The sequence below is a fragment of the Pectinophora gossypiella genome, chromosome 24, assembly GCF_024362695.1.
Source record: "Pectinophora gossypiella chromosome 24, ilPecGoss1.1, whole genome shotgun sequence".
In the NCBI taxonomy this organism is placed as follows: Eukaryota; Metazoa; Arthropoda; class Insecta; order Lepidoptera; family Gelechiidae; genus Pectinophora; species Pectinophora gossypiella.
The window spans coordinates 3,969,819-3,985,845 of NC_065427.1; the positions used below are offsets into that span (position 1 = coordinate 3,969,819).

Here is a 16,027-nt window from a genome sequence, read left to right on the forward strand (position 1 = left end):
CTTACGTATGAAATAAACAATACTGAATGACGGCCTACTAAGGTCCCGGGTTCGAAGCCGGGTGGAGACATATTGTAAAAATCACTTTACGATTCCAAATTTCGTTAGGACATTACAGACTGGCTACTTGACAGCTTTCGGATAAGTATTTTATTTTTTTAAATATTTTACATACATAAACATACATAAACTCACGCCCGTAATCCCTAATGGGGTGGGCAGAGCTACAATTAATCAAAGACAACTTGCAGCCACTGTTGATACGAAGTCCAAAGATGGATATGATGAACCTTATGGTGATAAGGGATCAGCCTATCGCCCATAACATTAGTCCATCATGTTAGAGGACACAATCCCTCTGTCGGTTGTCGGTGTCGGTCGGTCGGTTAATATTTTATTGTCTCGAAAAAGCATTATAAAAGAAAAAACACATTTTCCTTCAATTATTTTTAAATTCGCGCGAAAACCGTGATTCGTAGGGCGAATTAAGCAGTTGGTCCTGGGTACTAAGTATTTACTTAAGTAACTATGTAGTTGTTATAAGAACCATGTCTGCCTTTAGTGGCTCAATAGTAACTCTGACACCAGGGTTGAGACGTTTGTAATCCATCTCACAACCCACACGATAGAAGAATATACTATGTAAAAACGATATATACCTACAAAACCTAAAAATCGTTGGTATGTAGCCAATACCTATAATGCGGATAGGCGAGCCAACAGCGCAATGAAAGCTTTGCCGTATTGTTTCTATGAAGAGAAATGTGACGATATATTTTATTACAATTACATAAAAATCCGGTCAAGCGCGAGTCGGATTGGCGTACTGATCGTTCCTAACTACACATATGTCAATATTTTATTAATATCAGTTCACGCCTATTTCCCGTTGGGGTAGCAATAGACCACGGCATATCACTTCCTTCCTAACTTCCACGGCTATCTCCTAAACATCACTTTTCATCACGGAATAAAAATCCGGTTTCATACTTTTTGAGCGCGATTTTTCTATATTTTTATGTGTTTAAAGAGAAATGGTTTAGATTTGGTGAAGAATTGTGTTGTAGGAGGTTCTATCGTTAAAATCTACTGAAACAATAGTTTCAGATATTACACCTTACATATTCATTCAAACCTCAAAATATTGGTGAACGTTAGTGTCCCAAGTGCAATTTCTGTGCAAAAAATTCTTCCAACTTCATTACTGAAGTAGGTAAGAGACAAAATCGATGTCCCACAAGCATTTTTGGAAGATGATATCACTGAGCACTCTCATTTCCCCCTCTGACGTCATCAGTCTACTAGTGGGGGAGCTGCATAGAAGGGTTCTTATGTCGAAGTGTCTCGGAGATTTGTGTCGGCATTTTTCAGCTATGAGAATATCTTCTTTTTTGAAATTCAAATTCATTTGAAAGTCGAATTGCCAGTAATATTTCTCTTCGTGCAAGTAGATATAATTGTTCTTTTTTCGACTGCGTAGACTTTTATCTTCGTGGCACACACCAGACAATCCATACAATGATCACATTCATACCGTTTGCTTGTTTAGTTTGCCGTCTAACCCGTAAGTGCGTGCAAGAACGCGCTCCGATTTACTCAAGCCCAGAGGGGGTGCGGTAAATCCAGTTACGAATTGGTGCGGGCGGAGAGTTGCCGTTCTATACATAGTGTTATTCTTTATTTTATGATCGTGGTAAGGAGTCCGTCTGTACAAAAGTAACCTACTTACAATCCGTCCATGAGTTTCGATCTTGGACGAATTGACCAAGCCACGTGCAACTCGACAGTTCTCGCCAAGGTATCGATTCTTACGATATATCGATGAGTCAATTTTTATTCAAATCGAAATCAAGTTACCTTCTTTCGCATTTGTAACGAATATTACAGGTACTTAAGGATAATTTGTATCATATACGTATGGATAAGCGATGGTCTTGTTACAATTATGGTTCGTTACATTCATCTTGTTTGAGGCCGGTCATAGGATGGGTGACCACAAAAAAAAGTTTTCATCTCGAGCTTCTCCGTGCTTCGGAAGGCACGTCAAGCCGTTGGTCCCGGCTGCATTAGCAGTCGTTAATAACCATCAATCCGCACTGGGCCCGCGTGATGGTTTAAGGCCCGATCTCCCTATCCATCCATAGGGAAGGCCCGTGCCCCAGCAGTGGGGACGTCAATGGGCTGATGATGATGACATCCATCTTGGAACTCTAATAGGTACTAAACGTATCTGCAATTTACTTCCTAAACATTAGGCTCACTTTTGTTTAACAAATGCCATCAAAAAGCTGCCTGTCCAGCCTTTGATGACAGCTTTATCGTATCACATATCATACTTACCTACATTAAACAATCTTGATCCTTTCCAGATAAACATAACAATATCGCTATCGGACTACCAAATGTCATTTGTCGGCGCATAGAGATATGAAAGGAAAGGACGGTCCCTGATTAATCATTTTGATGCTAAATATAGTTTTTTTATCTGCTGGGATTATCAAAGGATGAAACTTTTTATCGATTTTGAGATATTGCGACCTGGTGACGTGTGGTTGGACACCATACTCGTATGATCTCCAAATCAGAACAATAGTATCTATAGAACGGTAACTCTCCGCCTCGCACTAAATAGTATCGTGCGCCAACCTCACCCCGTCTGGGTCTGGGTCTGATATGGCCGTAAATGGCTAAGAATGATAAAAAAGAATTTTTTTTAAATATTAAAAAAAATATACATATTAATTTTTATGTTTATTTTTTAGGAGTAAGGGAGAGAGCGTGCGGATTGTGCAATGTCTCGCTCACACTTACGCGAACAGCACACGGTAAGAGTGCCATTCTTGTATGGACTGTTCGGGGTATAGTAATGATCATCATACCAGAGTACAATTTGTGAATGAATGAATGAAGAGATCATTTCCCTTAGTTTATCTATGACAAAAACAATAATTTCGATCACCGCATGGTGTGGCTACACTTGAGCCATCTATTGTCGCCGAAAAGTACATAGCGCGGGTCCCAACACCCTTAGATAATCCGCCTCCGACTCTTCCCGGTGCAAAGTTGCACATAACGCTCGCCGTATTACCGCGCTGAATAACAATGACCATCCTTTACTTAAGCTGAAGTGGCAGTGGGCAGGACACATAGCGAGGAGAACCGATGGCCGCTGGGGCGGTAAGATTCTAGAATGGCGACCACGTGTCGGTCGACGCTCAGTGGGTAGGCCCGCTACAAGGTGGACCGACGATCTGGTGAAGGTCGCGGGACGCCGCTGGATGCGGGCAGCGCAGGACCGATCGTCGTGGAGGTCCTTGGGGGAGGCCTATGCCCAGCAGTGGGCGTCGTACGGCTGATGACGATGATCCTTTACTTCAAGAACGAACCGGAGTGGGGGTCACCCGTTTTCCCCTGAGACTGAGAACTACTCTGAATCTGATTTTCACACATAAGCTATAGGTAGCTCTATTGGCTACACAAACCAACCAATGACTCATTTCAATTTCAAAAAAACCCAAAACCCGAAAACTATTCACCCTTCTCCACCGACGAGTAAAGCCAAACCCTTCTGCACGCGTGCATTTTCAGCATAATTTGGCATAAGTACGTTAAACTTGGCATAATTTGCATGTGTTTAGGTTTCCGCCATTGAAACGGCCTAGCCGTAATGGTCAGGTAAGCACAACCTAGATATCAAACCACGTATCTATTGTAAAGGTCTGAATGGATAGGCGCCACCGCCATAAAGAAGGTAACTTTAGATTTAGACGAGTATGTTAAGTAGTTAGTTTTGTACACCTACATGACAGGAATGCTTAGTTGCAAACTCACATTCGTAATTTCCTTTACAGGTCTTCTTCTCTTAATTGAGAAGGATGTTAAGTTACACATATACACACTCATAGACACATAGAGCGGATGAAGGATTACGAAAGCAGTATATAAAGAGAAGGTTCGTGGTAGGGCTGGCAGAGGAAGACCTAGAAGGACGTAAATTGACCAAACTGAAGATTTCCTTAGAAAAGGTTCAGTAAGATCTACTCTAAACCCGCGTGCGTGTATGAAACGATTAATGAATGTGGAGGAAGCAAGAGAAGTATGTCAGGATCGAAGCAAGTGGAATTCCATGGTCTGCTTCTTCCTACCTTCCGAAGGATCTTCTTACTTTTGGAAAATCAGGTGACCAGCTTGCAATGTCCTAAGCAAACTAGGGATTACGGAGATTTTTTTTTAGGTCCCCAACGGGATTCGAAACCGGGCCCTCCGAATCGAGAGGCCAACGTTCTAACGACTAAACCACGGACACGAACATGATAATTATTGAAAGAAAGAAACATTTATTATTGAAGGGAACTAAACTTCTTAGCCGACTTAATTATGATAGTGAGGTATTGAAAATTCAGACATTGCCTGAATAAAAAGTAGAAAGTTGTTTTAACTGTACAAACCGTGATTGTAATGTAAAAATATAACTGTTTTTTTTTACTTCAATGTAAAATATGCACATACGTATAAAGCTACAGTAAAACATAAGCTGTTTTAGATCCAGACGTCTTGATAAGAAAATAATTAGAAACTAAAAACACTACACTTGCATATTATTTTACTTGATACTTATTATAATACAGATATGGCAAAAAAAGTTTTATATACACCACACATTGACGTTATCGTACACGCGCATCTGTGTGTGTGACATCTGAAGCCCATACGATTGAAGACTAAAGAACGACTGAGGAATGAGGGGGGGGGGGGGGGGGGGGGTCCTTGAGATAGACCTAGCTCAGACGCGGGTAGGAAGCGTAGAGTTGCCGTTCTATACGTAACATTATTCCTTATTCTATGGCTAAACCCAGACGCACTTAGAACCTCAAAGTTCTGACAAGGTCCTTCAATGGACACGCACATCTCGTTTGCGGGTTTGTTGCGATATTTATGCTATAAGTACAGCGAGAATGAATATATCCGCATAAAATATTCTACGACATAATCCAATATCAATTTCGCCCCAAGATTTGCATACGAATACACTTAATTTTATTCAAAGTATAATGAATTTCGAACCATTCCCTTTATCATCTACAGATAATTGAAATATAGTTTCAATACATTTAATCATCTAAATTGAATTTAGATTTATTCACCTAATTTAGATTTGTAGATAAGATGACATTAAAATGTAGATAAAAGATGTAAATAGCTTATAGAATCCCTTGTTTAAAAGACAACCTAAGGAAGACTAACTGTTCTGTCTACCGCGAAGTTTATGTATGTGATGTGAAAGTCTATATTTACTTATCTGATAAATAAGGTTTCCTGTATTATACACCTCTGCCTAACCCTGTCAGATACAGGCGTGATGCTTTGTTATGTTGTTTATTTTTCATTTAACTGCCAAATATACTTATCAGAAACTCCTACTGCCTAAATTAAAACTTCAAGTTCAAAACTTAGCGGTTATATCGAAACGCATTTTAACCAAACACTTAAACTGTCGGTTAAGTTTAACGCATGCATAAATCATATGGTTTACGGGCCTTTGTTAATAACCGGAGGGGAAGCGCCCTCGGCGTAAGAATAGACTAAACTTGAATATCTTACAAGTCATGTTAGCCTGGTAATGGTCAGAATAATATTCGTTTTGGTTTTTGTTTATTCTATAATATAAAAATGAATCGCAAAATGTGTTGGTAAGCGCATAACTCAACAACGCCTGGACCAATTTGGCCAATTCTTTTTTTTTTAAATGTTTGTTGAAGTCCAAGGATGGTTCGGCTGTCGGTTACGGCGAGAAAAAACGAATATTTGCCGGAAAAACCCTAAAAACACAGCCCTTTTCTTTTTCCCATACAAACGTTTTCTAACTAAAACGTACAGTCAATTTGAGCTTTATATTGTATAAAGTTCATATTGCAAGCACTCACTGCTGTCTAAGCAATGTAGGTGTGTTCCTGCTACATTACAAATCTTTTTGACAGGACGGAGTCTCATATCCCTACTTTAAACGCGGTAAGAACCCGTTATTATGTGTTTTAATTTGGAGGACGTCTGTCGGGTCCGCTAGTATAAGTTTAAATTTACCTAGTTAGTTTAGTTATTTTTCTTTTTAGAGACATGTCATGGGAGCAAGCTAGGCTGCAAAAGATTGCGAGGAGTGGAAATCTGTTATTAGGGGATAAAAGGATTAGAAGAAGAGAGAAGAAAGTTTAAATTTGCACTCTTGTAGATTTTTTATTATCATCATCAGCCCATTGCAGTCCACTGATGGACATAGGCCTCTCCCAAAGCGCGCCACGAGGCCCTATCTTCAGCTTTACGAGACCAGTCGTTTCCAGACATCTTCTGCAAGTCGCCCCGCCATCTTGCCATCGACCCATTCCCTAGACGCGGTCTCTACTTCAGAACACGCTTGCACTAGCAGTTATCGGAGCTGCGACAAATGTGGTCAGCCCACTGCCACTTCAGTTTGCTAACTTTCAGAACTCGGCAACTTTAGTTTTCTGTCGGAACACTTCATTTCGGATTCTATCTCTGAAAGAAACTCCAAGAAAAGCTCTTTCCGTAGCACGCTGAGCGACTTTTATTATCATTTATTAGCGCTTTAACAAAAAAAAACCCAGAACGGGCCTAAATCAATGAATTCTGTATTTCGAATTCATGTTTAAATCAAGATTATCACGTGCTCAACGGTGAAGGAAAACATCAAGAGTAACCCACATTCCCGAGAAATGTTTTTCGGCGGTTTGTGGCTTTACCTGTATTGGACTGGATTCCTTGCGGGTTGAAATAACAGACAGGCAGTCGCTCTGTATAACACTGAACCTTGATATGTCTTTAGGTTAGGTTAGGTTACGCTGTGAAAACGGGATAGCGCTATGCAGTTGAGCTATTTAACTAAAAAATCCATCTTAGAATATGATGGAGTATGGATTAAAATATGCTGATTTATGGAGGACATAATACTACTCAAATTTAGTACTATTGAACTGATCAGAACTGAGAGGTAGTTAATTTATATTCGCTTTTTTTCGGCCACCCACGAGAGAAGAGACTAATAAAATGACTACATATCTAAAAACCAATCCTGCTATTACCATCACTTTGGCACGGTATTCTAAAATTAGAACAGTTCATATTTAGTAGTCTATTGTAAAATGGCCTTAGGACTTAGGCATATAGATAGGCATAAGCATAAAATTGCAATTTCATGCAATGCCTTCCAGGTAATTCGAATTCATAGGTTCGTTGTTGAGTGAACAGTAAAATTGGTGTTATTACTCTTAAATTAGTTTACAGATACGATATTGTTAATAATGTATGTGGAGGAAACAAGAGAAGTCTGTCAGGATCGAAGCAAATGGTATCTCATAGTCTGCTTATTCCGCAGGGAAATAGACGTGAGTTTATGTATGTATCTATGTATGGAATTACCGTTGGTATGAGACGATCCTAAACCAGAGCCGTCGAAGCCCAGTTGGTAGAACGCTTGCCTCCAAATTTGAGGTCGCAGGTTCGAATCACAGGCCTAAACCAATGATTGTCGAATTTTGGATCACAAATGATTAACACGTGGTCAGCGGTGAATGAAAACATCGTGAGGGAACCCACATTCCTGAGAGATGCATTTTCGGAGGTATGTGACCTAACCTGTATATGGCTGGTTTTCACTTCGCGGGTTGGACAGACAGGCAGTCGCTTCTGTAAGAAGCCGGACCTGACAAATCTTCAGGTTAGGTAAGCGGACCCTGGGAGATGATGATTATGAGACGATCCTAAACATAAATAAATAGCCTACCTATTACGTCCCACTACTGAGCAGTTGCCTCTTTAAAATCAAGCAGGGGTATGGAGCATACTCCACGACGCTGCTCCAGTGCGGATTGGTGGAGATGTTTCTTCCAGCTACGTCTGTGCAAAGCAATGGGAGTGGGTGTACGTACTATACACTTATGCCTAGCCCTTTGGGGATACAGGCGCGATGCTATGTTGTGTCTGCTCGGGTTTCTTCCTGTCATTCCCATTCTTAAACAAATTCGATTGCAAGTGATAAAAAGCTAACCTATACCCCCTTTTAGCATGTGTTTATATCTTTCGTCTCTCTCTCAAGCTGTACGAATACAGTTAGTGCGAAAGAGACGAGAGATATAATATCTCTTTTGCACTAGGTGATGTACTAATGTACTATACATCTGAACTGTTTTCATTCTAATCATAATAATGCTATGTTAAAAGGGGAATAAGAGCTTCCATCTTGTCTAGACGCTTGACAAGTTAAGAACCGGGACAGACCATTTTACGAGCGCTCCGGAGCACGGCAAATCTCATTTAGAAGCAATAAATATCGCAGTTGGGTTTCTATGTCTTGAACGCAAAATGCCGTGACGATCCGTTGTGTTTTTTTGCAAAAACACAGTTACACATCACGTGTGCGCTTATGAAAATATTTTAGTGCATCACTTTCGTTTCGCTTCTCAGATTTTTAAGTCATTTTCTAAGATTTTTTTTGGTTGGTTTGATTTGTTGTTTTTTTTATATTTTTACTATTTTTTTTATAGTTTGTTTATTTCCTTCACTATGTTTGACCATATTTACTACAATAAATTTTATTTCATTTCATTTGATACTACCTATACAAGCAGACACCTAATGGCGCTAATTTCAGTACGGTCACGAGCATTAATATGTAGACACTTTGGTACCTTGTCACATTAACTTTTTTGACAAATTGAACTGTAAGTCTCACTAAATGTCAAATATGTTAGTGCGACAGAGTCCTAAAGTGGGTACATTATATTGCTCATGACTGCACACACCATCTAATTTTATTTTAATTTAAGTTATAATTATATGTCATTTTCTTATCCGACGAAAAAGAAAGGGACGGGTAATCGACAGGCATAAAACTTATTGAACACACGTCAAATTCAAAGGTTTCCAGACAAAATAGTAAAACAATGGAGTTTGGATTTTAAAGGGACTGTCGGCGTTACGACCTTAAGGCAGGAATTTAAAACACCCTATCAACATTTTATATTAGCCAATAACCCGACATAATTAAGTTGACAGCATACGTCAAACGGGTTGCATATGAGCGAGATGTCTATTTTATTCGCCCGGGTTATTCATTCAATTATTCAAAAATAATCAAGCAAGACATCTTACCGAATTGGGTGACAGATACTTTTGACAAATTAAAAGCAGACTGACTTGACTGTGATAAAAGAGTTGAGTCAAAGAAACAATAGTAGTTCAGCCTACATTGTAAATGATTGTTTGAGGTCACTGACTTCTAATGTACATTCGTCTAATTCCTAATTTCGCGGCCATGATAATGACCAATGTACACGTATTTATGGATGTTATAATTGAAGCGATTGACCTTCGCTGGGTCTATTTGGGTATTTCACCAATTTCAAGTGGCAAATGAGTCATGTCAGGGGCCTTTGGGGGTCGCAATAACCCTGATAAATGGGTTGATGAGGTTGGAAATCCACCTCACAACCCACACGACAGAAGAACTGCATTTGATAGTAATATAGTTGATTGCTTCTACGTCACAATGCGCAAAAGATGCGCGTCTCTGGTGCGCAGGATACGGGCTAGTAGTAAGATAAATATGAAGTTAAAAAAGAACCGTTTCTTAGAGATATGCTTACTTCTACTGTCTGTTTGCTTTGTATGTCTCTTTTATCTATTCCATTGTGTCATCATCACTAATTAAAGCCCACGCTCTTGTCGGTGTAGCATTCTCCATGCTACTTTTTAGGGAAAAATAGGGCAGTGGTTTCCTTCTTGCCTATTCTATTGTGTACAAATAAATAAATAAACCGTAGTAGCATAGTTGTGAGAACGCTTGACTCTCATTCTGAGGTCGCAGGTTCAAATCCAGCATGATTGCCCTAAAACAATTATTTTCGAATTCATACAGAGTCGTGGTAACCCAGTTAGAAGAACGACTCGCATTGTGAGATTGCACGTTCGAATCTCAGCGCGGGCCTAAACCAATGAATTCATGTTTATCACGTGCTCAGCGGTGAAGGAAAACAATGTGAGAAATAACTGGGCTGGTTTGCCTTCGAGTTGGAAGGTCAGACAGGCAGTCTCTTCTTTAAAAAGCCGAACTTCTTAAATCTACAGGATAGGTGAGCGGAACCTGTGAAAAACGAGATAATACTAGGTTACAGATATTAAAAGGAAGGAATATTAAAGAAAATCTTAGACATAATTATGTACGTCTTTGTCATATCGAACTTTATCGTCTTTTATTGTAGCGTCTAAAATTTTGGTCATCATCATCATCAGCCCATTAACGTCCCCACTGCTGGGTCACGGGCCTTCCCTATGGATGGATAGGGAGATCGGGCCTTAAACCATCACGCGGGCCCAGTGCGGATTGGTGGTTATTAACGACTGCTAATGCAACCGGGACCAACGGCTTAACGTGCCTTCCGAAGCACGGAGGAGCTCGAGATGAAAACTTTTTTTTTTAGTGGTCACCCATCCTATGACCGGCCTTTGCGAAAGTTGCTTAACTTCAACAATCGCAGACCGAGCGCGTTTACCGCTGCGCCACCGAGCTCCTCGAGAAATTTTGGTGGTGGGTTTATACTCGTCCAGATTTAGCTCATAATCTGTGTAAACAAAGATTTGTAGACTCAACACATGGCAGCTTTATTATAGGGATGGCCAGAACTATAAGGCATTATAGCCTCACCGAGATCATGGCTACGACGCGACGCTTACTAAATTATATTGAAATCGCGTCATTGCTAGAGCGTCGCCAAGTGCGTTACCTGCTACACATTTCAATACCAATTGTTGGCGACAGTCGCCGATAACATAGACATAGCGTCTCGGCTAGTTATGGCCCATAGAGACTTAGAACATTATCGGAATCACACGTGTGTTTTTCGTTATTCTATGCTCTCAGCTGAGTCCAGTAGAGTAGTGAATTCATTTATTACAATAACATTAATTTAAAATCTTTAAAAACCTCCGACCAAAAAAAAGTACTCAATTATTATGACAAAAGGTTATAAATGCTAAACCCTATAAACAGCAAAAAATAACTTATCCCACATATGCTTGCAAGCAAACTGAGCGTGTAACATTCCTATCACACTTAACAAACGACCTGATGACCTTGAAGACCTGAACCGATTTCCACCAAACATGGCTAAGAACACTCTCGACTGATATACCTTTCAAACAAAAAAGCAGCATTAAAATCGGATCATCCGTTTGGGAACTACGATGCCACAGACAGACACATACACATTTACACAGACACGTCAAACTTATAACACCCCGTCGTTTTTGCGTCGGGGGTTAAAAATTAAACACAACAAAAGTATCTCGACTAAAATTCTTAAGATATTTCCTAACTGTAATTCACCTCGAGTTAAAAGCTGTAAAACAGAAGATTGATAGTTTCGGTGTTAGTATTCAATTCGATAACAACGTTGTATGCGTTATCGCGATTGGCCTCCCAAGGTCAGAAGCAATTGCCATAACTCCAGTTTACCTAACTGGTTAACTCTCCACATAGGTCAACAGTCTGTCTGAAACGTTTCCTTTAAAAGATTCTGATGTCTGGACTACAGGTATCTGTTTCGGAGGTATGCGACCTAACTTATATTGGGCTGGTTTACCCTTCGGGTTGGTATATCAGCCAGGCAGTTGCTTCTGTAAAAAACCGGACCTGTCAAATACTAAGGTGATGATGCATCGTCTGGAGGCGTACAGTTCGGTTCGATTTACGGCCTCTGCGATCCAGTGGTTGAGCGTAGGGCTCACGATCCGGATCGTGAAGGTCAAGGTTCGAATCCCGATGGGGACATATCACAAAAATTCTGAACCTGATCCCTAGTTTGGATAGGATATTGTCCGAAAGTAAAATAATCCTAGCTTCGGAGAGCACGTTAAGCAGTCGGTCCTGGCTACTTTTTTATCGATTGGAGGTGTACCTATCATGACGTTTTATTGTCAGTTTGGTTCGATTTACGGCCTTTGCAATCTAGTGGTTGAGCGTAGGGCTCACGATCCGGATCGTGAAGGGTCAAGGTTCGAATCCCGATGGGGACACAAAACACTTACTGATCCCTAGTTTGGATAGGACTTTGGATGTTGATCACCTTATTGTCCGAAAGTAAAATGATCCTAGCTTCGGACGGCACGTTAAGCAAAGTCGGTCCCGGATACTTTTTACTTAAGTATGTAGTCGTTACATGAGCCATGTCAGGGGCCTTTGGCGGCGTAATAGTAACCCTGACACCAGGGTTGATGCGATCAATCGTTGGCCCCACATGAACGAGAGAAGAAGAATTAAGTTCCACCTAGGAGTTCGTATCAAAACTGGCTACAAGTTGGCATCTGATTACTTATGTGAGTTTATGTATGTAAGAAAATGCTTTCAGAATTCTCATTTAAAGTCTCAGCGTGGGTACTGACCTAAATAAATAAAAAATAAACACACACGCAATTTAGTAACGAAGTTTGCCGTCAACTTATTTAATAATAAAAAAAATACTTTTATTTCCGGATCTAGCACATATCCTGAAGTAACAGCAACCACAAAAGTCAAATAGGTACAATAGGTAAGATAAAATAATTAAAAGGATTAATCTAAACCTACTTCCGGACCTGTCAAATCTTCAGTTTAGGCAAGCGGACTGTGTGAAAAACGGGATAATGCTATGAGATAATGATGATGACTCCGCTGCACAATTAGGTAGGTATAAAGTTTAGAACTAGGTACCTAGGTAATTAGAAGTTGTAACAAAAATCTCCAGCAATTTGCTAGGTCTTTTCGTTTTTCAAAACATAAAATTAAACCTTATAGGTACCCACCTACTTAAGTAGGTATCTCCACTAAGATATCTACACTACACTCTATAATATAACCTACCTCTCTTCTCTTCTATCGTGTGGGTTGTGAGGTGAATTACCAACCTCATCAACCCTGGTGTCAGGGTTATTATTGAGCCGTCAAAGTTCCCTGACATGGCTCTTGTAACGACTACTTACTAACATCAATAAGTAGTAACCGGGACCAACGGCTTAACGTGCCTTCCGAATCACGGATCATCTTACTTTTTGGACAATCGGGTGATCAGCCTGTAATGTACTAATTAAACTAGGGATCATTAAGTGATTTTTGTGATATGTCCCCCAACGCTCAACCGCTGGACCACGGAGGCCGTTAACCTATATAACCTACCTATGTAACCAAACCATGTTTCCAGATAGGTAGGCATCCTAAACTTCTTAGTCTCGGTTTAAGGGCGGGGGAAGCTGATTCGTAGGTACCTATCATGTCTATCTCTCGCCCATCGATCTGTATTAGTCGGACATACCTATTCCGAATGTGCGCTGTCTATTGGATCGGGAATTTCAAGTAACTTTACTAATATCAATGTAATACACGTTATAATCTACTGATAGGTAACATACTTATGTTCTGTTACTTAACATAGTACCTACCTATCCCTAAAGGGGTAGACGGAAGTGTATACTTCATACTGCCACTTTTCCCCAATAGGTAGGTACTAGGTATAGGTACTACCTATTTGTATTGAAGAAACCTTATTGCCCTTGTGTATAAAATGCTTTCTTGTTTTAATAGGCATTTGCTAGGTAAGCGTAATCACCCTAGACCACAACGTAACTTAACATCGGGTGAGAATGTGATCAAATGCGAGCCTACCTTCTAAGAAATCTAGGTTTTTTACACTTCTCTGATAGGTACCTATATCATAGAAAAATAATAATACCTACCTACTTCGTACTTGGTATATTTATTATGAATCGAAGATACCTACTTATTGCGAAAATATTACGTGCTTTAAAACAGAAAAAGAACTATCCTTTTGTTATAGGTTAAAACTATGCAAAACAACCCATCGCAAGCTATCCCTACAAAGGACAGGGTTCCCGTTAGCAAGTTTTGCAAAAAAAAAACTGCCTACATACCTACCTAGGTACCTAGACCATGCCCCTACTTCCCTAGCGATATTCAGTACAACTACAAGTAGATATTTCTACAATATTTAAGCCCACTTCCATTATATCCGAGTCCCGGAAACCATTGCGCATGTCACGTTCCTTCGCACTTAGCCTATAGCTGCCTATAGGCTTTTTGAGGTCATTCACCGAGATGGGATGAAGGTAAGGGACAAAGATCATTGACCCAAATTTTGTTGCAGAATTTCGGGATGTTTCGAGCCTACTTTTAGTAATAAATGTCAATTTAGGGAAAGAATAAAGGCATACACGTACCTAACATATTGACGAAGGGTAAAATGTGACTTCCAGGGTACAAAGTGGTAGGTAGGTACCACCGCATAGTAGGCACAAGTAACTATCCAACAGTTCAGTTCATGGGTACAAAAATCTGATGGTTATTTTATTACCTACCTACGTCTATTTATAAAGTAACCATGTAGGTAAGAATGAAACTTGATAATGTAAGAAACACACCTACCGGCAAGTTATAAACAATACTTTTTATCACTATGATAGCAGAAACCATAAAAAATTAACAGTACAGGCGAGTATTTCGGCAAAGATGTTGAGCAATCCACCTTAATCTTAAGAGTGCGGTCATTCTATTTGTAACGTACCTACCTACTTTTCGCAACCGGCAAACTATAACTGACGACATTTAGGTCACCACACACGAAAATTGGCAAAGGATTCTCTCAAACATTCAGTTAAAAATGAGAAATCCGCACGCGCCCCAATGAGGCCCGTTTAAAATTCAAACTCGAAAAACATTTTTTTATTGCAAACGGCCAACGATAACAACAGGTGCAAGTAAGACCCTTACCTGCAAGTGAATGGGCACTTTTTTCACCGGTGCGTTCGACATATTCTTCAAATCCAAACACTGATTTCACTAACACAAAATATTATTTTTAACACGCGTAGGCGGCCGGCTTTATTTCGCAAAATGTAACACTGACACAACGATATACACTATCGGCAAACGCCTACTGATTATTTTTCTTTCATTGAGTTTACTACGCTCTCCCCTCCAGTACGCATGCGTAGAATCATGCCCTTGCCCTGATTGGGTGTTGAGAAAAAGAAAGAACATGTCCGCTCATTCACTTGACATGGTAGTAGTTCCTTAGATAACTACTAGATGGCGTAAGTTGTGTAACAGGAGTTCAGCAACTTTTTAATTCGTTTCACATTTACTGATACTGATAATTGTAAATCTCTAAAGGATAGAATAATATTCTTCAAATTATTTTGAAAGCATCATAACCAATTTTATTTTCAAGATGTAAATAATTAAAACAGTAAGAAGTACGTTTTCATTTGTGTTAAGCGCGTGCGTAAAAAAGTTACGAAAATTGTCGATAGATAGCGCTGTCCGAGTAAGCGCAAATTCGATCATTATGAAGAAAGCCCAACCTAGCCCAATCAAAACATTTCAATCGAACGAACCATGCGTCGGGGGCTGCCGATTTTTCGCGCCCGTTTTATTACTCGTATTTGTTGAAAAGATCTTATTTTATTTATAAAATCATCAATGTGAGGTGAAGTGTGTGTTTATTAAATTGCATCCATGCCCACGTTACATCTGAAGCCAGGAATAACGGTAAATTATTTTCATAAACCGCGCTTTTATAACTTGAGCTTTGCTGTAAAAATAGAAGATTTATAAGTTTCTTTATAGTAGAGGGTTATGGCAGCTTTCTTTTATGCTTTACTGCGTAGAAAATAATCTGTTACAAAACTTTTATACAGAAAATGGGACAGTTTTTCAGATAGTACCTAAGCATAATGTTATCGAAACATGAAAGTGTAGACTCGGCCGCACAAAATGAATGCTATTGTGCTGGGACATTTTCGGAGCTTTAGGTATTTAGTTTTTACTTGTAAAGCACGTGCAATTTTAACAAAATGTATAAGATAGGTCGTTTAATTACTACGTATCGAGCCCTTTTCCCATAAAATCGTAATAAAAATAAGCATGTTTGTCAATAATGAAGTACCTACCTACTATGTACCTACCTAG

The 16,027-nt window shown here is 39.7% G+C and overlaps 2 protein-coding genes across 2 annotated transcripts in view; one reads left to right on the top strand and one right to left on the bottom strand.

Moving 5' to 3' along the window:
• Positions 1 to 14,991, bottom strand: part of LOC126377860 (dihydropyrimidinase) — a 70,026-nt gene extending 55,035 nt beyond the window's left edge. Inside the window, exon 1 of the mRNA XM_050025861.1 lies at positions 14,828 to 14,991. Coding sequence (XP_049881818.1) covers positions 14,828 to 14,869 — 42 coding nt within the window. The 5' untranslated portion in view covers positions 14,870 to 14,991. The remainder of the gene's footprint in view (positions 1 to 14,827) is intronic.
• Positions 14,992 to 15,559: 568 nt separating this feature from the next.
• LOC126377839 (endothelin-converting enzyme homolog) overlaps positions 15,560 to 16,027 on the top strand; it is a 73,408-nt gene continuing 72,940 nt past the window's right edge. The window contains exon 1 of the mRNA XM_050025806.1: positions 15,560 to 15,607. Coding sequence (XP_049881763.1) covers positions 15,575 to 15,607 — 33 coding nt within the window. The 5' untranslated portion in view covers positions 15,560 to 15,574. The remainder of the gene's footprint in view (positions 15,608 to 16,027) is intronic.